General features: G+C 37.8%; 1 protein-coding gene across 1 annotated transcript; it reads right to left on the minus strand.

The window, feature by feature from the left end:
• Window positions 1–1,049: 1,049 nt before the first annotated feature.
• Window positions 1,050–21,085, minus strand: LOC131613678 (MDIS1-interacting receptor like kinase 2-like). The gene is made up of 4 exons (XM_058885326.1): window positions 20,896–21,085; window positions 3,577–3,845; window positions 1,470–3,501; window positions 1,050–1,372 (listed from the first exon to the last, which is right to left on the minus strand). The coding sequence occupies exons 1-4, from the start codon at window positions 21,083–21,085 to the stop codon at window positions 1,050–1,052; spliced, it is 2,814 nt and encodes a 937-aa protein (XP_058741309.1).
• Window positions 21,086–26,318: the final 5,233 nt, after the last annotated feature.

Genomic DNA, 26,318 nt, shown 5'->3' on the forward strand with positions numbered 1-26,318 from the left:
AGCCTCCCAAAGATCATTAGCATCAAGATAAATCTCCATTCTAGTTTCCCATAAGTGATAATTTTCACCCTAAAAAATTTGCACTTTTATGGCTGAATTATCATATTGCATTTTCAACTCTCAGAGTAGGTGTTCGAGTGTTTAGTGGTTGGTACTCTTAACCACAAAGGTCCCTTAAAAAAAGCTTTGATATGAATTGTTGGAATTGAGAAACAATTTTGGACAACATATGAAATCGAAAAATGAAAAAATACAAAAAATTCTTAAACAAAAATTAATAAAATAAAACTACCCATAAATTTGTAACATTTGATATAAATTTGTAACATTCTGCTACTATCCATAATTCCTATAATTAATTCTATAATAGTCATAACCATTGGAATCCTACGATCAATTTTAATAATAGATACTCATACATATTTTTAACACAAACAAAACAAATCGCATGTAGTAAGTAGATGAGTAACCAACTCTAACGACCCTCTACAAAATAGAAAACAAATAGACTTCGTCTCCGCAACACCCCTCCACTTCGGTTCTTTTCTTTTAGCTTAGTAGAGAGAAAATAAATGTAAAATTGAAATGTTTGTGAAAAAGAGGGGAGTGATTAAAATAATAAGACACCTATCCCCACACTTCAACTCTATAGTTAGTTTACCCTATGGTTTTAACAACCGTAATTAAAATCGTCTATCTATATATAGCAATTTTCACGTAGAATTGAAGACTGGGAAACTTTAACTCTTTAAATATCAATTAATCATATCTCTTACCTCCCTTGTCAAAATTGTTAATTTATGATAAGATTAACTTTTGAAGTACTGTTTGTCAACCACAAAGATTTATTGCAAATGCTCAACTCACCAAAATGGTTTAAAATATCATGTTCTCTATGGAAAAAAATTTCTTCAAATCTAATCAAAACTACATTAAAATATTATTTAAAATGATAAGGCAACCAAAGTTTAGAAATAATAAACTTAAATAAGCAAGGTTTACAAAATTACAAAAACTAAGAAGAAAAAACAACATTCAATTCCAAACATTTAACAAAAGTATGATGCTATTGAAATCTCCATGGAAACCTGCTCCATTGTTGGACGAGATCGTGGACTTTGATCCAAGCAAGAAATTAATGTCTTCGTAATGGATAATATCTGCTTAGTTTTAGTATTCATTGAACGAGGGAGACGTTGGTCCAACATATCCATGAATGACATAGTATCCAGTGTTGGTCCCGCCATAGTGTTCCACTGTATACTATTAGATATAATGTCTCCAGGGTGTTTTCCATGAAGTATTTCCAATGCCAATACTCCAAAACTATACACATCACATTTCTCATTCACTTCCATTGTGTATGCAAGTTCTGTGCAAAATCAAAATAGAGAGAGAATAATGATTAGCAAACACAAATTATCAAGCTTATTATATCATAATTTGTCAATAATTGAAATGAAATTAACCTGGAGCAGAATATCCTAATGTGCCTGCAAAAGAGGTCCAGTTGGCTGAATTAGGATTAAGAAGTTTAGCTGTTCCAAAATCTGAGACACGAGCCACATATTCTAAATCCATAAGTATATTCTTGCTTGATATATCTCGGTGAACAATCGGAGGGAAGCAATCAAGGTGCATATAGCATAAAGCATTTGCTACATCTTTAATGACATTCACCCTCTTATTCCAATCAAATTCAATTGCTTGTTCATCATCTTTCAAAATCTTTTCCAAACTACCTTTCTCCATGAACTCGTAGACCAAAAGTGACACGCGTGAATGTGAACAAAATCCATATAGCTTCACAATGTTACGATGTCGAATTTCTGTCAGAGCTTGAATCTCACTTGTGAAACATCTTATATTAGAATTTTCTCCATTTGTTGCTAAATGAATTTTCTTAACAGCAACAATTTGACCTGTGTGCAACTCAGCTTTGTAGACACTTCCATGTGTTCCTACTCCAATGAGATATTTGTCATCAAACTCTTCTGTTGCTTCAATGATGTTCTCATACACCATTTTCCCATCAAAACTCCATATTGTGAATGCATTATTTGGAGCAACAATAATTCCACCATCCTGATTGTCTCTTGTGGTTCGCGTTCGGCATAAATGCTTTGAGAGTTTGAAACAAACAAATGCTAGCATTAGAATTCCTGGTGCTAGAGGTAAAACTATCAATAAGATCAGATTGTTAGTCTTATGATTATGAGATCCACTGCACGACTTCAACCCTAAAACTTTACCGCACAAGTCTGAATTATTTCTCAACACTTCAATTGTTGCATTATTGAATACTCGCATATCTGGAAGTGGACCTTTCAATTGGTTGTATGATATATCAACAAATGACAAACTAATCATCTGATCAATGGAAGAAGGGATAAATCCGGAAAGGTTGTTATGCGAAATATTCAATGTTTCCAAGTGTGTCAGTTTTCCAAGCATTTGTGGTATGGTTCCATCCAAAATATTTCCACTCAGATCAAGACTTTCAAGGGCATGAAATTTACCAAACTCATCAGGAATATTTCCTCTAAGTTTGTTATGGCTCAAATTTAGGTCAAATAATCTGGACGAAGTGACAAGCTGTTTTGGGATGAAACCGCTTAGATTATTTGCTGCAACATCTAAGATTTCAAGTTCCTTTAGGGATGCTACTTTTACATTACCAGACAGACGATTGTTGTTTAAAATGAGTCTGCCCAACTTTGTCAAGTTTCCTAACTCCTTTGGAATTTCTCCTGTAAGATGGTTTGATGATAAGTCAATTGAATATAAGTTGGATGCTTCTTCGAGTTCAGGTGGTATAGAGCCTGATATATGATTTCGGGAAATGTGAAGATGTGTCAAGTTATGAAACTTTCCCAAGTTAGATGAAAGGTGGCCATAAAAATTATTGTTATCCAATCCCATGAACTTCAGATTTGGGTTTACACCAAAATAATTAGTTATGTTTTCCTCAAAATGGTTATTTTCAAGCCTAAGTCTAATAAGGCTTGAACAATTCTTCAAACTCCTTAGAACTCGCCCTATGAAATGGTTATTGTAAGCACCAATATATTTCAGGTTTGCACCAACGCAAATGTTCTGAGGAAACTGACCTGTAAAATTATTATCAAATACACTGAATGTTTCCAAATTACCAAGTATATTCAATTCCATAGGAATTGTTCCACTGAGATGGTTTCCCGGAAAGCCGAGATATCGTAAATGGCTTAAGTTTCCAATTGCAGCTGGAATTTTACCACACAGATTATTATTTGACAAATCTATGTCTACAATAGATCTCATCATTCCAATTTCTTTAGGAATAGAACCAGAAAGATTATTGTCATTAAGAAGTAGATTGGTTATGTTCTCCAGTTTTCCAATTTCTCGAGGAATTGATCCAGAAAGATAATTTCCAGAAAGAAATAATTTTTTCATGTGCAATAACTTGCCAATTTCGCTAGGTATAGATCCAGAAAGATAATTGTTCAGAAGATATATTTTCTTTATCTCTAATAATTTTCCAATTGTGGGTGGGATAATTCCATACAACAAGTTGTCACGAAGATCAAAAGTGACAATATTTGGAAAGGACGAGAAGTTAAAACTTTCAAACGTACCTTTCAGTCTCATATTTGTGAGATTTACTGTCGAGACAGACATGGAATCTTCATTGCAGGAAACTCCAAGCCAGTTGCATGAATTATTGCCACTCCATGAAGACAATGTAGTTTGGCTTTGGCTGTCAAGACTTTCTTTCCACTTCAACAAAGCACTTGCTTCTCTGCTTTGTAAAGATGGTGAAAGTGTCATGGAAGAAGAGTCAGTTATGAGTGCACAAAAGTACACTGAAAACAAGAGGCAAAAGTGTACACACTTGATGAACTTAAGCATTTGAAATATGGATTTTTTGGTGTCAAGTTTTTAAATATAATGGTTAGTTCTCTGCTAATTTGTTGTTTGCGTAGTGTTTCTTGGTTTGGAACAGTAGCTTCATGTTATGAGTTCTACGTAAAGTCCCATATTTTATATGGTCCTCCTATTAATCATGCGGAAGCTTTCGGTCTTTTTTGGGAAATGGAAGCTCTTTTTAAAATAAAGGTTTTTGGTTGGAGGCTATTTCACAATAAACTTCCTATGAAGGACCTCTTGGTGTTTAGAGGTATGTCTTTTCCCTTGAACAATTAAAATGTATTTTTTGTGGTAATAGTATGGAGACAAGGGATTATTTCTTTTTTGGTTCTTTGGTGGTGAAAAATATTTGGAGTGAGATAGCTTTTTGGGTAGGTAAAGGGGTTTTTTTGAAGAAGAGTATTTATCAAATTTTATGCATTGACACTTTTTCTTTCATAGTAAATTGGTGTTGGATAGAAAGTTGGACATAGTTTGGTTTGCTACAACTTGGTGCTTATGGTTGGTTAGGAATGGTGTTTGTTTTCGTAAAGAGGCATGGAGTGTCAACAACACTGCTTGGAATATTAAGATGTTGGCTTGAAGAGGGTCGTTTTGCGGACAAATTACTCATCCCAATTATTTTTTTTACGAGTTTTGTAAGGAACCTTTGTACTATCTTTTGTAATGTAATTGGTTTGTAATTTTTCCTTGACGGAGTATTCCCGTTTTCTCTTTTATAATCGGGCTGGAGAACCCTTAATTCTCTCTACTAATTATCTTGATTTCTAAAAAAAAATATATTTATAGCTACAAATTATATTGATAGTCGATACTTTTACTAAAGGGCTCATCATTAAACTGGAATATTATGCAAGTAAAAATTTAATGATATGGTTATTTGCTGAATAAAAATTCAACATATAGCTGAATTACATAGAAAAATCTGTAGCAAATTTCAAAGTTAGAAAACTTTTTAAAGGTCAAAGTACAGAAATACTTGCACGCAATTCTATAATGATGTGTTTCCCTTAATAGCTCTTCGTGTGACGTACACAATAAAGGTTTGTTAGTCATTCTCCATGAAATAGAGATTAACTTAAAATTTTAAGAAAATTTCCCTTAATAGCTCTTCGTGTGACGTACACAATAAAGGTTTGTTAGTCATTCTCCATGAAATAGAGATTAACTTAAAATTTTAAGAAAAATTAGATTTTAACCCGCAGATTAAAGTAGAGCAATTAAAATGGATTACATTATATATATATATATATATATATATATATATATATATATATATATATATATATATATATATATATATATATATATATATATATATATATATATATATATATACTAGTAGTTGTATCCGTGCGATGCACGAAAACTATTTTCTATAAAAAAAATATAAAATTAAATATATAAAATAATAAATTACATGTTTAAAAACTTTAGATAAAATATGTGTGATAAAAATATAGTAGTATAGTAAAAACTGGTTGTTGTGTGCATTTTTTAAGTGGAGTTGTTCTCCATGTTTATACAAGACCGATCTAATATAAAATGAAAGATAAATTTTAAAATAAAATTTTTAATGTAATAAATTTTATATTTATATTTAAGGTATATATTAAATAATATCTTATATATAAAGTGGAGAGAGTGGAGAAAAGTTTTAAAATGATGTTAGTTAATATATCATGATTTAAAAATAATAATAAAATTAAATTGTTATCATAATAATATTAGAGCTTAAAGTTAGTGCATTGACAGTGTAAAACTTTTTACACGGTCGGTGCATCAGAATCCTTAAAAAGAAATATTTTATATTTAATTTAAAGAAAAAGTCAAATTTTTATAAAATTTAACAGTTTGGATTTTACTGACAGTGTAAAACTGTTTTACACAGTCGGTGTATTTCCATTAAATTCATAATATTAATTAATAATAAATTAAATTCAATTAAGGAATGCAATTATTTAAAAAATAAATAAATAATTACATAGTAAAATAATATAAATTTGTTGGTCGTATTCTTTATAAAACAAATTTAAAGTAATTTTATAATCAATGTTTATGAAAAATAAAGTAGGTATATTCATCATAAATAAAAAAGAAGAAGAAGAAGAATTGCATAGAGTGTAAAAATAATTAAAATTTCATAGCAAATATTAAATAAAAAATAAAATATTCATGTGTATATTAAAAACTCATAATAGCGGCAAAAGAGGTAAAGTGCAATGAACTTCATAAATAAAATAATAGAAAGACAACATAGAGTTTAGAATTAGATGAACAACTACCTAAAAAATTTACAATTGATAATGCATTTACAAAGGAACAAAATGGTAAATCTGTCAAATATCTAACCTAATAAGTATTTTTCCCAAACACATTTAGATTTTTTGAATAACAAACGTTCTCATATTTGAATTGATTGAAAATAAATTAAAAAATACACGATTTTAACTTAATTTAATGATCAAACATAAAACTGGACAAAGTTCTTCGTTGTTTGGTCAGTTCAAAATATATGGTTTTTCTTTTCAAAAAGTTTGAGGTTTAGATGTTGAATTTTTCTTTAGCCACCTCCCTATGTGGGTCACTCCAGCGAAATTCCAAAATTATTCTTGTTTTGGAGATGCATTTCCGAAGTTTTTTTTTTTTTTTTTGAATTCGGAAATGAATCTCCGGAACACCAAAAAATTCAAAAAATTCAAAAAATTTACAAGTGCCTTTTCTTATCTTAATTATTCACCATTACAGGACAAAAATGAGTTGTAATCAACCTGATTTGAAATTTCTAAGTGCCTTTTCTTTCTCCCCCACCACTCTCAGACGGTTACCTTCTAAGAAATGTGGTAACACTTTCCTACTTAAAAGCCTGCTCTCTCACCCATTTTTCCTCCATATGTTGCAGCTCTGGTTGTTCGTCCACTTGTTGCAGCGTCGTTTGTTCCATCTGTTGCAACGCCGGTTATTACTCCATATGTTGTTGCGCCGGTTGCTTCCTTGAGTTCGGCTCCGATTTCCATCGAGAGCCTGACTGCCGAAGTTAAACAGAAGGCTACTCTAGAGTCGGCTCCGTCGTCTCAGAAGGCGGTTAGGTTCCCTAACCGACCTGGTTACGGTCAATTGGGAAGGAAAATTCAAGTTCGTGCTAATCATTTTCAGTTGCGAGTGGCTGATAAGGATCTACACCACTATGATGTAAGTATAGTTTGCTCATAAGTTTTTTGAACTTTAAGTGTATAGTTTTTGTTGTTGTTTATTATGTTGGTAAGTTACAATGTGGTATGGATTTCTAGAGGATCAGGACTTTCTAACCTGTTGCAACGTCTCCTCCATCGTCTTCCTACTTAAAAGCCTGCTCTCTCACCCATTTTTCTTCCAATCACAATGTCTAGCTTGTAACCGCTTTCATCATAATGTCTAGCCACGGTGGAGGAAACCATCCCGAAAATCGTCGGAGTCAACCATCTCCTGCACATGCTTAACAATCATTCGTCAATGCTGCAGGATCAGGCCGTGGTGGTGGTGGTGGCCGTGGCTCTCGCGGTGGACGTACCGCCGGTTCTTCTTCCTCCGGACATTCACCTCCTCCGTCATATATACGAGAATCAATCGGGTTAAACTTGACTAAAGCACGCTTCATATATATGAATATACTAGTACTCATTAACTGTACTCATACAGTATCCTACAAGATATTTTACAAACATGTTTAAATGATAACAACTATGTTACCAAAAGGGCAACAATTTCTACACGTCTTGGTAAAAACAGTAAAAGTAAAGAAAGTGTAATTACCGGGAATATGAAAAGGAGGAGGTAGGTGAACAAGGGTTGGGTTTGGTTCAGTGATGTGAAGAAAGTGAATCGATGTAAAAACAGTAAAAGTAAAGAAAGTGTAATTATTGTGTTTAACAATATGTAACTTTAATCTTATGTAATGTGATCGATGTAATTTTCATCCGATTAAATAAAGCGAATCGTTCTTGTTTGTTATTTTTCTTCTGTCCAGACATTATTTCGGAAGTACATTTCCGAATTCCTCCAAGGGGGGTGAATTCGGAGATGAACATCCGAATACACCAAACTTCTGAAAAATAACTTTATTTCGGAGATACATCTCCGAAATCAATATTTTATATTAAAAAAACACCTTTTCGGAGATACATTTCCGAAAACACATTTTTTTTCAAAAAAAGTACGTTTTCGGAAATGAACTTTCGAAACTAGGGGTATTTTGGTAAATTCACCGGAGGTGGCCAAGAAGGTTAGGAGGTGGGTGAAGAAATTTCCTAGATGTTTAGTCTCCATTTGCACCTTTACAAACCTAACATCTACTCTGCACATAGGTGAAAGTTTGAGATTATAAGTTGTAACTTACATTTAGTTTGCATATAACTAATTTTTAATGATGACAAATATGCAATCAATACATGAGGAAATCCTTGACATAGGAAAAAAGGCCATGTAATTCTGATAGATCCAACCCTTTGAAAAAATTTCTTCACTTATGAAGCACAGATAAATATAGAACTAAGATTTCATTAAAAGTTTTCATACCCGAAGACCACATAGCCTTAGTCAATTTAACATAAGCTTACTATTGTCTTATAGATATAAAAGTTCAACTTATATAGTCAAATATCAAATTGCATAAAGCACACACTACATATATAATCTTTGTTATATGTACACATAATCCTAACTTACCTTAATTACATAACCCCGGAGTCGTTTCATAACAAAGTTCCGAGCTTCAACCTGTAGTTAAAAATATCATTTGATTTGTGAGTCTAAAATTATCAAGTCACCAAGTTCATATCAACGAAAAAAGAATCATTTTTGCATTACATTATGATTATGCCACTGGTTATAAGTCACCGTATTGCCAACTGAAAAACCTATATGTACATATATTAATATATGGTAATATGAATGAATTTTATTAACCTTCTTACACTCTTGACGTATCTTTTTTTCTTTTATTATGCTTCAAGTCCATCAAGAATTCATAAAAAATGGCAGAATGAAGTTACCAAGGTAAATAAAACTGTAAGGAAAATCTTTTTGAATGAACTTAAGCCATTCATTTTGAGAAGGGAAACTGACATAAAACGATGAAAGTTGAAACATAACAGTAAGATCCTTGATTGCATATAGAATAAAATTAAAAAAAAAAACATGATCTTTAACAGAAGTATCATGAAGCAAAATCCTTGGACGAGTAACAGGAGTAAAGGGAACACATGATTGTAACTTAAGGTAATAAGATGAACCATAATTATAATAAGCAATAGCCCAATAAAGATAAAAAATGAATTCACCATTGGAATGAGTTTTAAGATAGCGAGAAACAACAACGGGGATTTGATTGGATTGATCTTTACCTATAATCTACTGAATTTTAGGGCCAGCACCGTCCGAGGTGGAAGAATTAGATCTTGAAGGTTGATCGTGTTAGCACCATCCGAGGTGGCAGAATTAGATCTTTGAGATGATCGTGTCTATGCCGTTCATGGTGATAGAATTAGATCTTGGAGGTTTCATGATTATCTCTGAACTATCTCCGGAGAATACCCGAAACTAAGTATAAGAACTAAATCTCTGTCTTGATTATCTCTGAACTATCACTTGAAGATATCCAAAATTAAGTATCAGAACTAAATCCCCGTCTTGATTATCTCTGAACTATCTTTCGAAGATGTCCAAAATTAAGTATCAAAATTAAATCTCGGTCTTGATTATCTTTGAACTATCTTTGGAAGATATCCAAAATTAAGTATCAGAACTAAATCTCTGTCTTGATTATCTCTGAACTATCTCTAGAAGATATCCAAAATTAAGCATCAAAACTAAATCTTTGTCTTGAATGAGTGTCAGAATTAAATCATTGACTTGATTATCTTTGCCTTATATCTAGGAGATAATGTTCACTTGATTTGTAGAAATATACTGAAAAAGCAACATTAGTTTTATGCAATGTCGTGATGCCTGTATTGTAATGTTTTTTTTAAATGAATGAGAGTGTTATGCATATTCCATGAGGTACATGATGTATGAAAGAAAAATATCGTTAATGATGATATCAAATGGTAGTAGCGTCTGGGGGAAAAATAAATCCCTGACTTTTGCACAGAATACGGAGTACAAGTCTTCCCATTCTAGTAGGAACTCTCGCTTCATGCTCGAGAATATTTAGTTGGAGATCTTTGACTTTTGCTTGGGGATGGAAGTGATTTGAAAGATTCATCTTGACGTACCCTAGCCGGAGATAAAAGAGATGGATAGAATCTCTGATGTTCAATCTGACCAAGCTCGACTGTGAGTGCCAACCTTTATGGAGATGGAGAATTTGAATAGACCGTGTTGGAGGAGAGATTATTCGGAGATAGCTTCTTGAGAAATAACATGTGGGGATATGATCTTGTGAAACTGGCTCTATTAGAAGACATGGATGCCTTGAACGTTGCCCCCTAATGGTTATAGTAACCGCCATTCCTGGACTTGTATTGATTGGGACACACCAATGAGTATTGGTCGAAGTGTTAAACAGGCCTCGCATAGCCTTGCCTCAGCTAGTAGAGAATTTGAAGATATTCGCCTTGTGAGGACCTTATGAGGTCTTTACTATGGGTGACATGCCCCTAGTACGCCTAAACTTATGATGATGCCCCTGGTTGATTGGGAGGTAGCTTTAGACACATTTGGATGCATGCCCCTGCTTGTTTAACGTTCTTTAGAGATTCTTTGAATCTTGACCTGATTGCCCTAGATTAATTGGACAAAGCATGTCACGCCCATTGTATTCATTGACTTCTAATCAACTTAATCAGGTGTAAGAGATATTGCTGCTAAAGTGGTTTCATCTGTCGAGTTGGCTTTTAGTCATTAGTCGTACGCTGTGTAGATTTTTCCTGATGCTAACATTTGAAATTATGTAGCAGAATATTTTTAATAATGAATTCATGAGATGCAATGCATATGTCTGTCCTGATTTTTGAAAAACATTAAAACAAAAGATGTAAAAGCGTGATATTTGTAGGAACGTGATATCAACTCAGCACTTATGGTAGACCTTAAAGAGTCAGGATACCTTTTTGGTGACAGTATGCTTTCGAACTAACCATGCTTCAGTTAGGAATTTCAAGGGTTGTAACGTGGCTTGGTTCACGATTTAAGAAAGAAAGGATAATGGCTCAAAGTTTTATTTGTACCCATCCCAATCTTCGCGATGTTCTTCGATCTTAGGCTCAGTTAACTCTACGTTTAAGTCCTAGCGGAGCTTGAAGTCGTAACACTGTCATTTGATGATGGTTAAGGTACCGGAAGTTTATTTAGTGGCAGTCATCCTTTTTGTAATATTTTCTTCTGTCGAGTATTTGTAGCAACCACTTTTTTTTTTACTTTGTTATCCCTAACTTTTTCCTGAACTGTTTATTTTGAGATTGCAGTCAGGGATATTTTGAATTTTGGTAAGTCTCCTTCATAGGTTTTGACTTAACAATTTTTTTCTATTTGATGGTGTCGCTACCGCGAAAATTAACAGAGTCGCCACTAACATATTTATCCTGAAAAGGAAGGGAATGCCAGCAAACCACAAAACAAAACAACGGTCTCACGACCAGAGAAAAAGGGTAAGGAAGTCGGTTACGCAAGGGGAAGGTATTAGCACCCCACGCGCCAATCGTACTCGATGGTATCCACGCTTGTGTCTAAGACTATGGGTGTGCAAGCAAACTGCGTTAATCTGGACTAACATTATTGCAAAATGTAGGGAAAAGAAAGAGTTATACTCGCTCGGGCCCTACCCCGCTGCCTACGTATCCGTTTTGTAGAATCAGAGGTACCGTAGATCGGCTAACTAATTTCTGTTTGTTTTGTGTTTTTTAGGTGAACGAGTTACATTCACACTCCGCTGCTCGACCTTTGGAAAGTTACGCTTGGGAATGGAGCGGAAATAACAAGTTCTTAAGAAAAGAAAATCAAAGAGTGTGGTTTGTGTTTTAAAGAATGCATGAGGAAGACCTAAGCTAAGGGGGAAAACTTGCTACCTAATGTCAGCATACAAAGGGTACCAGCCTAAACTAAACTATCAACCTACGGGGAGAAGCGAAAGCAAACAAATAGCATCACACAAACGAGCTCCGCTCGTAAAGCAAACAAACAAACGGCACTGGCCGAATGGTAGAAAGACGCTCCCGCCATAGCCAAGGGGAGAAACTCACCCAAGTCAACCAAGAATTAGACCTCGCGAAAATGATCGGGCCATAGACAAGAGGAGCGGGTCCCTCTCAGCAACCAAGCCATCACGGATCGTAAAGGAAAACGGTGCGTGCGTACACCGAGCATCAACGTCGAGCGAGGCGAGCTATAGGAAAGGCGGGGGTCCGGCTACATGAACCTTTTTCCTGACATACTCGATAACAAGATCTTGTGCAGGTTCAGAAGCGAGCAACACGTAGCGTGCGCATGCTGAACAGACTCGATGAGACTGGGCGGGGGTTGATTTCTAACACTTCCTGCATGCCTTCCATGAGGACTTAACGGAGTGCCATATAGGACTTATTACACCGTGACTCCCTGCCGCAAAGCACAAATGTAAACACACCAACAAAAACAGAGCCTCTTTCGAGGGCTTGGCCAGATGCATGTCTAGGTCCTACTTTTCATGTTAAAGGATGATGCGAGAAAGCGATAAAGTGCGAGAAAAATAAAATGAAACGGGATCAATACCAAACGGATGATGATCCGTAAACTATAGCGACGAAAAGAGAAGAAACTAGGAATCCCGTGAGCGAGCGGATGAAGATCCAAACCGAAGTGCGAACACGAACACGATACGAACGCGAACACAACACGAACGCGAGACGAACGCGAGAGAAAAATCCAAGGGGAGAAGAGAAAGAGGCGCGCGAGATCTAGTGAGGAGAGGGGAAGAAATTCGAACTCCGAATGATGATCCGTAAACTATAGCGACGAAAAGAGAAGAAACTAGGAATCCCGCGAGCGAGCGGATGAAGATCCAAACCGAAGTGCGAACACGAACACGATACGAATGGAACACAACACGAACGCGACACGAACGCGAGAGCAAAATCCAAGGGGAGAAGAGAGAGAGAGGCGCGTGAGATCTAGTGAGGAGAGGGGAAGAAATTCGAACTCCGAATCTTGATTCTTCAATCCATGTTCTTGATCTTGATGAAAATTGATGAGTTTTGATGAAAGTTTTATGTAATTTGTGGTTTTGATTCAAGAGAATTGAGAGAGAATTGAGAGAAAGTGTTTATGAATTTTTGGGTGAAGTCAAGTTATGAGAGAATATGAAGAAAAATGACTTATATAGTGAAGGTAGTGAAATGTCCAAAACGCCCTTAATTGTGTCTTTTTTTGCTCGTTTTCGAGGAAACGCGAACCAGTGCGAATTTTGCGAGCCGGACCGACGTCAACTCGAAGATGACTAAAATTGTAGATCATAGCCGCAAGAATCGTCTCAATCGGATAAGCGACGAAGAAATTACGCGCGCTTGAATGACGAGAAACGTCGATCCACCTGGCGCGACTGTGCAGAATTTTGTGCGTACCGCTCAAAGAACTCGATAAAACTCCATCTTTGGCTCAAAATCTGAACATGTACGTGTGCCGAAGAATCAAAGCTAACGAAATTTCTGAGAAAATGCTGCCGGATGGGCTTCATACGATAAAAATCGAAGAAGTTACGATTTTTTAAACTCGGCGCGACATACTCGAAAGCATACTTTTTACCGAAAGAACGTGACGATCCTTAAAATGCTGGGAGTTTTCGGTGCATAATCAGCCGACGGTCCGAACATATGAACTCTTGGTAATGATGGCACGGAGCTCCAGTTAAATTTTCGAGCGAATCCGACTAGCGGATTAGGAGATATGAATTTTCCGAGATCCAAAACCCTACATTCAGCACTCTTTTCTTTATAAAAATCCAAGTAATTTGCCAATTTTGACCACCTTCCTCAAAGAACTGGCTTCCGAGCCGAACACGAAAATTGTAAATATCGTCGAAACGGTATGGACCATGCGGGAATTCAGCTTATATCATTTTCCAAACAGCACTTATGAATTTTCTCGCTATTACACTATTTAAACCATTTTTTCACGTCTCACTTTCTTAAAACCACAAGAACTCTTTATTATTTTTCTTCAATTTTGAACAACGAAATAAACGTTTTTAATAACTTATAACTCAAATAAAGAGGGCAAATTTTGGTGTGCAACAGCTGCCCCTATTCAAACTTCTTGAACTTGACGAGTGAGAAACGTATGTTTCGAACCGTTGAGGTGGAAGGAGATTGAATACCAGAATGAAATCGATAATTTGTGCTCTTGATCATCAGAAGATTCCATCTTTGTTAAAATAAGTAATGTACCTCCCGCAAGCAAGGAGAAAAAACTTCAGTTGACCTGGATAATTAAGTAGCTCCAACTAGCGATAAGAAGGAACAGATAACCCCACAGGCAGGGGAAAAGACTTCAATTGATCTGGGCATCAAGAGAAGTAACATCTCGACTGATCTGGGCATCAGGCGTAGCAGATGTTTCCGAATAGGAATCGGGGACAGATGTCTAAGTCGATCTGGGGATCGAAATGAGATATTCCGGCTGATCTGGGCATCAACGGGCAGTAAGTATCTCTGGTCTGGGTACCAAGGCGACATCTCCATCTGATGCAATTAAATCATCAGGCAGATATTCCAACTGATCTAGGTATCAGCGGCTTGCTCCTTCGTAAGTTCGACGAGATCCGGAGGCGGTTTCCTCAACTGAAAGTCTGGTTTATCAAGACAGGAACAATATCTCTTCCAAACTGTGTACGTTAGGAAAGGAAGTCTTTGAACTGATCTAGGCTCGATGATAGAAAATAAGTAGAACAATCATCTTCTGAATGACAAAGTCAATCAGGCAGATATCTCCATCTGATCTGGGCATCAGTGGCTTGCTCCTTAGGAAGATCGACGAGATCCGGAGGCGGTTCCCTCAGTGAAAGTCTGATTTATCAGGAATAGGAACGAATATCTCTTCCGAACTGTGTACGCCGGGAAAAGAAATGTCAGAAACGGGTAGACAAGTCTTCTTTTGAATGAAAATAAATCTTCAGGACGGATCGATAGAGATCCGGAGGCGGCTCCTTCAACTGAACTGAATATCAGGATAGGAACAAATATATTCCACCGATCTGGGGGCATCGGGAATAGGAATGTCTTCATCAGGTGAATTAACGATCCTCTTCTGATCTCAGTATCAGGATTACACCTATAATGATTAAGCGAATTGCTCTCTGAGAGGCATTAGAATATCTTGATAACTTTCCTGTAGAAAGAAACAAATATGATATGATTTATGCATGATGCATGTATGAATGTTTATGGGACAACGTTCCTGAGAAGGAAAATGCTGTACCCTTAGAGAATGCAATGCGAGTGATGCATGATTCGAACGCTGCTTAGGGAGACAACGGAGGAGCACTGAATTGCTGAAGAAGTCCTGGAGAGAGCACGAAACTCTGCGGGGAGGACAAGAGGCGTGACTAGAAGTCACAAACTGCGAGCTGGCAAAGATGGATCAGAAATCTACTAGAGACGATCAAATCTAGACGCGAGCTCTGATTGGGGAATAAATCATGCTTAGGGATATAAACATCCCCATTAACCGCTTGGGGAACACCCTGGCAACTTCACAGGAGAAGCAAATTCTCGACACACTGGGGATGAGGAGACATAGCAAGTTATAGAGAGAACCCCAATGGGGAGTAACCTGACTTGTTTGCATAGGATGCTTTCCGCCGGGGAAATCCTTGAAGAACACAGATTCTGCGGAGGATGCATATGAATCTCTGCTGAGGAAAAGCTCAGTGGGAAAGATGAATACTTCTGCATAGCGATCCGCTGAGGATAATAAGAAATCCGCTGGGGATAAGGAATTCAGCACAAGAAAATTTTGTCAAGATAAATCCACTGGGGAATAAGATGACTCTCTTGGGGGAAACAGGTCCATCTATTGGAGAGAGAAGCGCTCTACTGGGGAAAGAGAGGCATTCGGGCAAGGAAACTCATTAGGAGCTTGTTGGGGAATCAGACACCATTCAATCATGATTCAATTGGGGAGAAGCTATTCCACCGGGGAATAAGGCTTTTGGAGTATGGAGAATGTATTGAGATGTGCTTTGCTGAGGATATGAGAATCTTAGAACAAAGAAAACCTCATCTAGATGTACTCAGCTGGGGAATGAGAATCTCTCATTTGGCTAGATCCGCCACTGTGCTGATACGATGCACTTGCAAGGACATACCTGCGAGATAAACAAATAAAAATGCCCCAGCATATAGCATGGCATTTTCCATCCTAATCAAACAAAACTTCGAAGTAAATTCAAAGGTTTTATCATTTCTAATCATATGTTGTAAAAGCAATGCAGTTTTCATATGCAAATTTTAACACAAACTCAGGACGTTTTATGCAAACAAAACAGTAAAAGAAAACATCTTTTTAAGATGACCATATCCTCATTAATTGAAAACAGAATGCTCGTAAAGGAGCGAACACATTTTAGAAGTAGAAGTAGCTCCTAGTAAGAGGTAACTACACATTTCTTTGAATATAAGAGAAATGGCAATGTGAAACGGATATCCATTGGTTTCGATCCCGCTATCACTTTTATAACCTCGACGCTCTCATCTCCTTGCTTTGGAAGACCGTACTCATTAGGATTGATCACTGCCCGATTTAACCACCGATTGATGTTACGTCATCGAACTTGTGGACCTGACGAGGATTTGTGGGTGCTTTAGGGATTTGAGTTGCTAGATGCACAAACTCAAGAACACGGAGTCTTGCTTATCCCTCGGTCGGGAGCCCTAAACACGACGATTGGAAATAGTAAATGCTTTAGGGATTTGAGTTGCCAGATTCATAAACTCAAGAACAACGGAGTCTTGCTTATCCCTCGGTCGGGAGCCCTAAGCATGTATGAAGAGTGATCGCTAATGTGGCACGCGAGATGTAGTCATTCGCTTTTGTCCCTTTTTTGCCTAAGCCGCCCTTTCGGGTTTTCAACTTAGCGGGTATATTTGTTTCTTTTTCATTCTTTTGCCTAATTCATTTTTCCTTCTTTTTTTTTCTTTTTTTTATTTCTTTTTTCTTTTTATCAGGTCTATGCGAAGTATTTTTTGACTACATCTGCATTCACAGGGTGCGGAAAGTTCTCGCCATCCATTGTCGCGAGCATCATGGCACCGCCAGAGAACACTTTCTGCACAACAAAGGGGCCTTCATACGTCGGAGTCCACTTTCCTCGAGGATCACCTTGAGGAAAGATGATTCTTTTGAGTACCAGGTCACCTGGTTTGTAGCTTTGGGGTCGCACCCGCTTATTTTCTCATTTTCTTTTGGTACACCTGACCATGTCCAACAGCCGCTAAGCGCTTCTCATCAATGAGGTTCAACTGATCCATCCGATTCTGTACCCATTCTGACTCGTCAAGCTCGACGCCTTTCATAACCCTTAGGTAAGGAATCTCAACTTCAACAGGTAGTACCGCTTCCATACCATAAACAAGTGAGAAAGGAGTTGCCCCAGTCGATGTATGCATAAAGGTGCAATAACCCTGCAAAGCAAAAGGTGGCATCTCGTGCCAATCTCGGTAGGTCACTACCATCTTCTGCACAATCTTCTTAATGTTCTTATTGGTCGCTTCAACAACGCCATTCATCTTTGGACGGTACGGAGAAGAATTGTGATGTTTGATCTTGAAGGACTCACAAAGCTCCTTCATCATCTTGTTATTGATATTCGATCCATTATCAGTAATGATCTTCTCGGGAATTCCATAAGGACAAATTATGTTATGCTTGATAAAGCGAGTAATCACTTGCTTGGTGACATTCGCATTAGATGCGGCTTCAACCCACTTGGTGAAGTAATCAATGGCAATCAAAATGAAGCGATGTCCATTGGAAGCAGTAGGCTTAATCTCTCCAATCATGTCAATGCTCCACATTGCAAAAGGCCACGGAGAAGTCAAGACATTCAAAGACACAGGCGGCACGTGCACTTTGTCAGCATAGATCTAGCACTTGTGACAAATTCTGACATGGTTATGACAATCAGTTTCCATAGTGGACCAATAGTAACCAGCCCTCGGGATCTTCTTAGCCATCGTATGCCCACTAGAATGGGTACCAAACTCGCCTTCGTGCATTTCCTCTATGATTTTCGAAGCTTCTTCCTTCACAACACATCGGAGCAACACACCGTCATGATGCCTCTTGTACAATACCCCACCGTTGAGGTAGAACTTAGCTACGAACCTTCTCAGAAACTTCTTATCAGTCACCGACGCTTCGGGAGGATATTCTTGAGTTTCGAGGAACTTTTTGATATCATGATACCAAGGATTACCATCCAATTCGACATCAACCTCAAAGAAAAATGCTGGTTTGTCCAACCTGTTGATGGTGATGTTAGGCGCTTCATTGGCCCATTTCACTTCGAACATGGAAGCCAAAGTAGCGAGAGCATCAGCAAGATTGTTCTCTTCTCTAGAAATATGCTCGAATGTGATCTCCTCAAAATATAGAATGAGTCTCATCACATGCTCCTTGTACGGAATCAGATTCTGATGGCGAGTTTCCCAATCTCCATTGATCTGGCTAATGACAAGATTGGAATCCCCATAAACTTTCAAGTACTTGATTCGCAAATCGATCGCAGCTTCAATACCATAGATGCAAGCTTCATATTCAGCCATGTTATTAGTGCAATCAAAACAAATTCTGGCTGTAAATGGAATATGAAAACCTGATGGAGAAGTGATTACCGCTCCAACACCATTTTCGAGTGCATTAGAGGCACCATCGAACACGAGCATCCATCGCGATCCTGGTTCGTGTCCTTCCTCTGGTCCAGGAATGTTACAATCTCTGATGTATAGGACATCCTCATCGGGGAATTCAAACTTCATCGGTTCATAATCTTCGATAGGCTGGTGCGCAAGATAATCCGCCAGCACACTACCTTTAATGGCTTTTTGGGTAGTATACTGGATATCATATTCAGTCAAAATCATTTGCCACCTGGCTACTCTTCCGGAAAGAGCGGGCTTCTCGAAGACGTATTTGATAGGATCCATCTTGGAAATCAATAAGGTGGTGTGAACCAACTTATACTGCCTCAGCCGGCGAGCAGCCCACACCAAAGCACAACAAGTTTTCTCGAGTAGTGAATATCGGGATTCACAGTCGGTAAACTTTTTGCTAAGGTAGTATATTGCATGCTCTTTTCGGCCAGATTCGTCATGTTGACCCAGCACACATCCCATTGAATTTTCAAGAACTATGAGGTACATAATCAAAGGCCTTCCTGGAACTGGAGGCATTAGTATCGGAGGCTCCTGCAGATACTCTTTCACTTTTTCGAATGCTTTTTGACAATCATTATTCCACCTGACCGTCTGATCCTTTCTTAACAATTTGAATATTGGTTCATAAGTGGTTGTAAGATGAGAGATGAATCTAGCAATGTAATTCAATCTCCCTAAGAAACCACGAACCTCTTTTTCTGTTCTCGGCTCAGGCATCTCTTGTATAGCTTTTATTTTTGTAGGATCAACCTCGATACCTTTTCCGCTAACAACAAAGCCCAACAACTTTCTAGATCGCACTCCAAAAGTGCATTTGTTTGGATTCAACCTTAGTCTGAATTCCCGAAGCCTTTCAAACAACTTCTGCAAATGAACCAAGTGCTCTTCTTTAGTGTGAGATTTTGCAATCATGTCGTCGACATACACTTCAATCTCTTTATGAATCATGTCTTGAAAAAGAGTCACCATGGCGCGCTGATACGTTGCCCCTGCATTTTTCAACCCAAAAGGCATGACTTTATAGCAGAAAGTTCCCCACGGTATAGTAAACGTGGTTTTCTCCATGTCTTCTGGTGCCATCTTGATCTGATTGTAACCAGAGAAGCCATCCATGAAGGAAAACACCTTGAAAGGAGCAGTATTATCCACCAACACATCAATGTGGGGAAGAGGAAAATCATCTTTCGGACTCGCCCTATTCAGATCTCTGTAGTCCACACACATCCTGACCTTTCCGTCTTTCTTAGGTACAGGAACGATATTAGCAACCCACGGCGAGTAATTAACAATTTGCAGAAAGCCAACATCAAACTGTTTCTCAACCTCTTTCTTAATCTTCTCAGACATATCTGGGCGAGTTCTTCGAAGCTTCTGCTTGACAGGAGGACTATCTTCCTTGAGAGGTAGACAGTGTACCACAATATCTGTATCAAGACCTGGCATATCCTCGTAGGACCAAGCAAAGATGTCCGCATATTCTTTCAACATAGCAATAAGCCTCTGCTTCACACTATCCTCAAGCGCAGCCCCTATCTTAACTTCTCGGACCTATTCTTTAGTACCAACATTCACCATCTCAATTACCTCCTGATGCGGCTGAATCGCTTTCTCTTCCTGTTTTAATAATCTGGCCAACTCATCTGGGAGATCACAATCTTCATAAGCTTCCTCCTCGGCTTTGTAGATCGGATTGTCAAAATCATAATAAGCAATAGCGGAATTGTTACCAATGGAATCCGTGGTGGTGGAACATTTGCATGATTGATGTTTTTATTTTAGTTTTATTTTTATTAAGCTGTGTGCAAGTGTGTGCGAAAACATTTCCATTTAAAGGAAAAAGTTTAAAAAGAAAGACAAAGAGCAAAACATTTGAATGTAAAAACGTCCTTTTATTTCATGATTAACTTTGAAAATGCAAATTGCATGGCCCTACAAATGATTCACTACGCCTTAGGCAGAGCGTAAGAATTATGGCATGATAAGAAAAGTAAAAAACAAGAAATTTACTCCTGAGCTTGTGTGACTTGAATGACATCTTCAATTGTCCAGTTGCGAGGCATCTCCCCAGGAATACTTGAGCGAATCCAGCTATCAAAATCACAGTCACTATCCACCTCCTCGCCATTGGTAATGGCATTAACCTGACCGTCTTGAATGACACCCCCAGTCACAAACTTGATCGGGCTAAGGATATCAGGCTTGAGAGATGCATTATGCTTTCTAGGATTGAAACCAAGACCATTCTTGTCAAACTTGGGCCGCATGTCAATTACTTGCCCCCAGCCTTCCATCTTTCCAGTCTCAACAACAACCTGAGCGTCTTTCAAGGAAGACATAACCGTTTCTGGCTTCGTTATCTCATAAAGAGGAGTTCTCACAGCATTCACAGCCTCAAACGCTTGGAACGGCGTCTCGTGTATTTCACCCTCGATCTCCACGTATCGGAAAGAAGATAAGTGACTCACGATGTAATCTCCCTCACCATAATCCATCACCACTTTACCGTCAACTGGGTACTTCAACTTCTGATGAAGAGTGGATGTCACAGTGCCAGCCTTGTGAATCCAGGGTCGTCCCAACAGACAACAGTAAACAGGTTGAATATCCATAACATAAAAGGTTGTGGTGAAAATCTGAGGACCCACTTGGATTGGTAGATCTACCTCTCCGAACACAGACCTTCTTGAACCGTCAAACGCGCACACCACCAACTCACTAGGCCTCAACTCAACACCAGCAAAGTCAATTCTCATGAGAGCCGATTTGGGAAGTACGTTCAGGGAAGAACCAGTATCCACCAGAACACGGGACAAAGTCGTCCCCTTACACTCGATCGAAATATGCAAAGCCTTGTTATGGTACGTAAGCCTCATTCAAAATTCTTAAGAGAGCATCTCTATGACCTTCTGAACACATTAACTGTTGCATGATGGAAATCTTTGATTGGGTTTGACCCAGCTGCTCAACAACTTTGTAATCGGATTTCCTGATGATTCTCAACAATTCTTCCACATCCTTGGAAGATACAACATTATCAGGTGCCCCATTCTGAGTCGGAGAATTCTGGACATCTGTCACCACTTGTTTGCCTTTGGCCTTAGCCAGCGCATCTGCATTGTTTTGGACAAGCTGAGGGGAGAACGCCCTACCACTACGGGTGATCCTACCATTGTCGGCAAAACTATCAGTGTTTGAAACTGCGGCCTCCACAAACTTTTCTTTAGATGGCCCATCCTCCTTCTTCGTACCATAGTAATACACATCTGAACCATAATGCCAAGGAATGGCCTTCTCGCTCTCATATGGAACTGGCCCTGGCACGGTAATCATCAACGTCGCTGGTTGTTCCTCATATGGGATACTGGCGGTTATCTGAATAGGCACTTGAATACATATTGGAATAACAGGCTCATAAGGAATTGAAATCACAGCCACTTCGCCATTCTTATTTCTCGCACCTCTCAACCTTCGATAGAATTGAAGAGGACCCTCATCGATCAACTTTTGTACCATACCTTTCAAATCAGCACAACCCTCGGGTTGACTCTTGAAATTTTGACAATCGATACCGCAACCTGGGAAGATGCCACTATTAACCAGATATTGTTTCACAGACACAAGAGGAAAAGCCAAACAGCCCACATCAGATATAACACTTATCTCTTCACTCTCGATGACATTCACACCCGAACCTCTGTGAGTAGGCATCAGATTATTGACAATATTGGGTGCAGGAGTGAATTGAATAATCTTTTGATCCAACAAGTCTTGGACTTTGTTCTTCAACGCAATACACCTCTCTGTATCATGTCCAGTAGCACCTGCATGGAAAGCACATCGTGCATTCGCGTTGTAGTTCGGTGATTGCGTATCTGGAGCGTTTGGAGCATCTCTCAAAGTGATCTTCTCAATCTCGAGTAAATGTTGCAACACCTGAGCGTAAGTCATAGGAATCAGATCAATATTTCTATCCCTTCTCTGCCGATACTGGTTATTCTGATATTGGGGGCGCTGCCCCTGTTGTTATTGTTGTTGCTGTGGCACAGGAATAGTAACAGCATTGACTTGAGAATTGCCTCTTCCTTGGCCACTCCGCCCATGCACATCATTCGTATTTCCTTCTTTCTTTCTGGTATACCCCTCCGACTGTTTCTTTCCACCAGAGGAACTAGCGACACCACCCAATTGTATCTTTCCCATCTTCAAGCCCATCTCGACACGTTCGCCACATCTAACCATTTCGGCGAAACTTGTGGACGTACTACAAGCCAAATAATAATGTCCAGATAGAGTACTTGTGAACATATCAATCATCTCACGCTCAGTCATGGGAGGTTGAACTCTTGCTGCCAATTCACGCCATTTCTGAGTGTATGTTTTGAAAGAATCCTTGGACTCTTGCACTAGACCCTGCAACTGGGTTCAATTAGGCGCCATATCGACATTGTATTGATAGGGCTTAATGAAAGCCTCGAGAAGATATCTCCAAGAATGGATATGAGTGTGGTGTCGTTTTTTTTACCTCCCCGTTTCACTTGGGAGGACGGCACGCTAGACCCTTCACGCGAAATTTGGAAGGAGGATGCGCCCGGGGTGGGATGAATTTTGTTTCAGTTCTTCCTATGATATCACACGAACTTTTTAATTATCCTAAAGAGTAGGAGAGGGGAAAAAGATCTCAAATAAACCCTAGGAGTTTGCTAAGTGTGGGGATTCGCCTAGACTAGAAATTTTGGAGTCCGGGGGGTCGGTTATACATAGGGAAGAGTTTAAGCACCCTACATATCCGTAGTACTCTACGGGAACCTTCTCTGTGTCTATGTGTTTGTGTTTGTTGCTGAATGATTGGGAAAGTTTCTCCTTTGTGTTAGGAGAAGGAATTGAATTGAATTAAAAGAAAGACAGACAGACTGACTATTTTTGGTTTTTTATTAGCTCGATGAGATTCCTTGTGAACCTCATGCCTACATATCCCTAATGGAAGTCAGAGCTTAATGTAGTTCGAAGAACTAATTAGGGAAATTAGTTATTTTTGGTGCTTTGCTTAGAGCTCAAGGTTGAAGCTTGAATTAAATCTCTATTTATAGTAAAGAGACATGAAATCATCTTTACAGAGAGGTATTTCTACTATTCCACCACAAACATTAAAAGAGTGACATAATAACTGAATTCATTTCATTCAAGAGGGGGACCTTACTTGTGTATGTGCAAGTATACCATTCAACTGCGTCTTGAATGAAACAAAGATGCTCATCCAAATTAGGGAAAGTTACCACATGTCTGGGTTTTACTGCCAACTCATGCCTTTCAAAATCCTAAATGGGAGACTTGATTAAAATTAAAATGAAATGTAATGTTTGTTTGTTTGAATGTGGTGAGATAGGAGAAAGATCTCTCTATAGAGATAAGCTATGTCTATCTACTGTATAAAAGATTTGATTTTAGATGGCTTGTATGAGGCCCAAGCTTGAGGCTTTTGATTTATTATTTTATTGGCCCTGAGAGATAACTCTACTGGGGATTGACTTAAATTAAGAAGTTTTTGTGTTCTGTACAAAGCCCAGAATTGAGGCTGACTCTAGCTGGAGAGCATTTTTATTTAATGGACTTTATTTAGTGTTCTGTACCAAGCCCAGAATTGTGGCTGACTCTTGACTAGGGAAGTCATTATTTCATGCCTTGTATGAGGCCCAAGGTTGAGGCTGACTCTTATTGAGGATAAACAAATAGAAACTAGACTCTGCTAAGGAAAATTAATGAAGATAAGGGTGACAGAGACTGTCCATGTCTCTCATTCCAAAAGGTGTACTCAATGTGAGATTGAGACATTCTTAGCTTGTTTAAAGTCTAGTTTGAAGAGTGGAAGAAACTCACCAGGATAGGCTACAAGGTGACTAAAGACCTGTTCCTATGTTTATAAGAAACCTGATGGGTCCTTGTATGCAAGCTCAAGAGGAAGCTGGAAATGCTTTTAAGAAGCCTGTGGGTCCTTGTACAAAGCCCAAGAGGAGGCTAATCGAGGGTCCTTGTAATAGCACAAGGGAAAGCTATGTGGTTTCTGAACTTATTTTGGCTTTAAGCAAATGGGTAAGAGGTTTCACCGGGAATAATTCCTCTTGGGTGGATGTGTCCTAGTTTGGGTTCTAAGGTTTTTTCAAGATGTTTCACCGGGAATAATTCATCTTGAGGGTTTGAACTACAGATCTCTAATTAGGAAAGAGCCTTCACCGGGAAGACATTCTCAATCCTAGGCCATATTCCTATAATATATATATATATATATATATATATATATATATATATATATATATATATATATATATATATATATATATATATATATATATATATATATATATATATATATATATATATATATATATATATATAAATATATATATATATAGTTTAACTGTCCTAAGGTTTACGCTCAGACGTAGTTCTAAATAATATATATACAGTTTATATTTGACAGTAATTTAAATGAAGACTGTAAATGGAAAGCTTGTAAAGCCTAACCTGGATGGAGTGGAGGCCTTTGAAGAAGTATGTACAAATCCTTACCAGCAGTTGATTGATAACAGTTGAATATTTCTGATAAACAGTTAAGGGTTTTTTTGAAAACAAAAGAAGTGAAGATGGACATAGGTCACTTAGGTATCTGAAGAGTTTCACCGGGAATAATGCCCTTCAAATACCAGAAGAATGTTTTGAAAACAGAAAGAAGATTTTGTAAATACAGTTTTTGAAAACAAACTAATAAAAGAAAAAGGTGTTGGGACTTACACTCTATTAGAGGCCCAAAGATTTATTTACGTTTAATGAGAAACAACTGAATGATTTTGAAACAATGTAAAGTTCCGTTGCCTGGGAACTTTAATCGTCTGTTTAATTCGAAGTTTGAAAACAGTTTGAATTTTGACAAAAGTCAACTTAATTAGGGTAAAGATGATATCTATACCTAATTAAGACCTAAATGATTAGGATTTTATCACTAAAATATTTATGAGATATTAGGTTTTGAAAATTCAATGATAACATGTATTAAAATATATTTTAAAACACTTAAAACAACACCATTTTTAACCTAATAAAAATTCATGAAATAAATAATATTTTTGTGTTTTTTTTTTCTTTAGTCATAAAATATATATATTAATTAACAAGTGTGTGAAAAATGAAGTGGAAATGATTTAATTTAATAGGTGAATGAAATAGTTAAAGTTGTAAAAGAAAATAAGTGAGAAAAGTGGTAAAAAAAATGGATTTGTCTTCACCAAGGCTTGAACCCACGCCCTGATGTTTACTTCTCAAACCAATAACCAACTGAGCTGCGCACGCAGCTTGTTAACTATATACACTGATTTTATTATATTTTAAAACAAGCCAGGGGATTCAAATTTACACGCGCCATGTTCATCTTCTTCCTCGAGCTCAAGGATTTTGAATTTTCTAACTATCTGGTTTCTCAACCAAATGACATGATGTAAACATTAATCTTGCTCGTTTTTGAACGAGGAACAT

Source organism: Vicia villosa, linkage group LG6, assembly GCF_029867415.1.
Source record: "Vicia villosa cultivar HV-30 ecotype Madison, WI linkage group LG6, Vvil1.0, whole genome shotgun sequence".
NCBI classification, from domain to species: domain Eukaryota; kingdom Viridiplantae; phylum Streptophyta; class Magnoliopsida; order Fabales; family Fabaceae; genus Vicia; species Vicia villosa.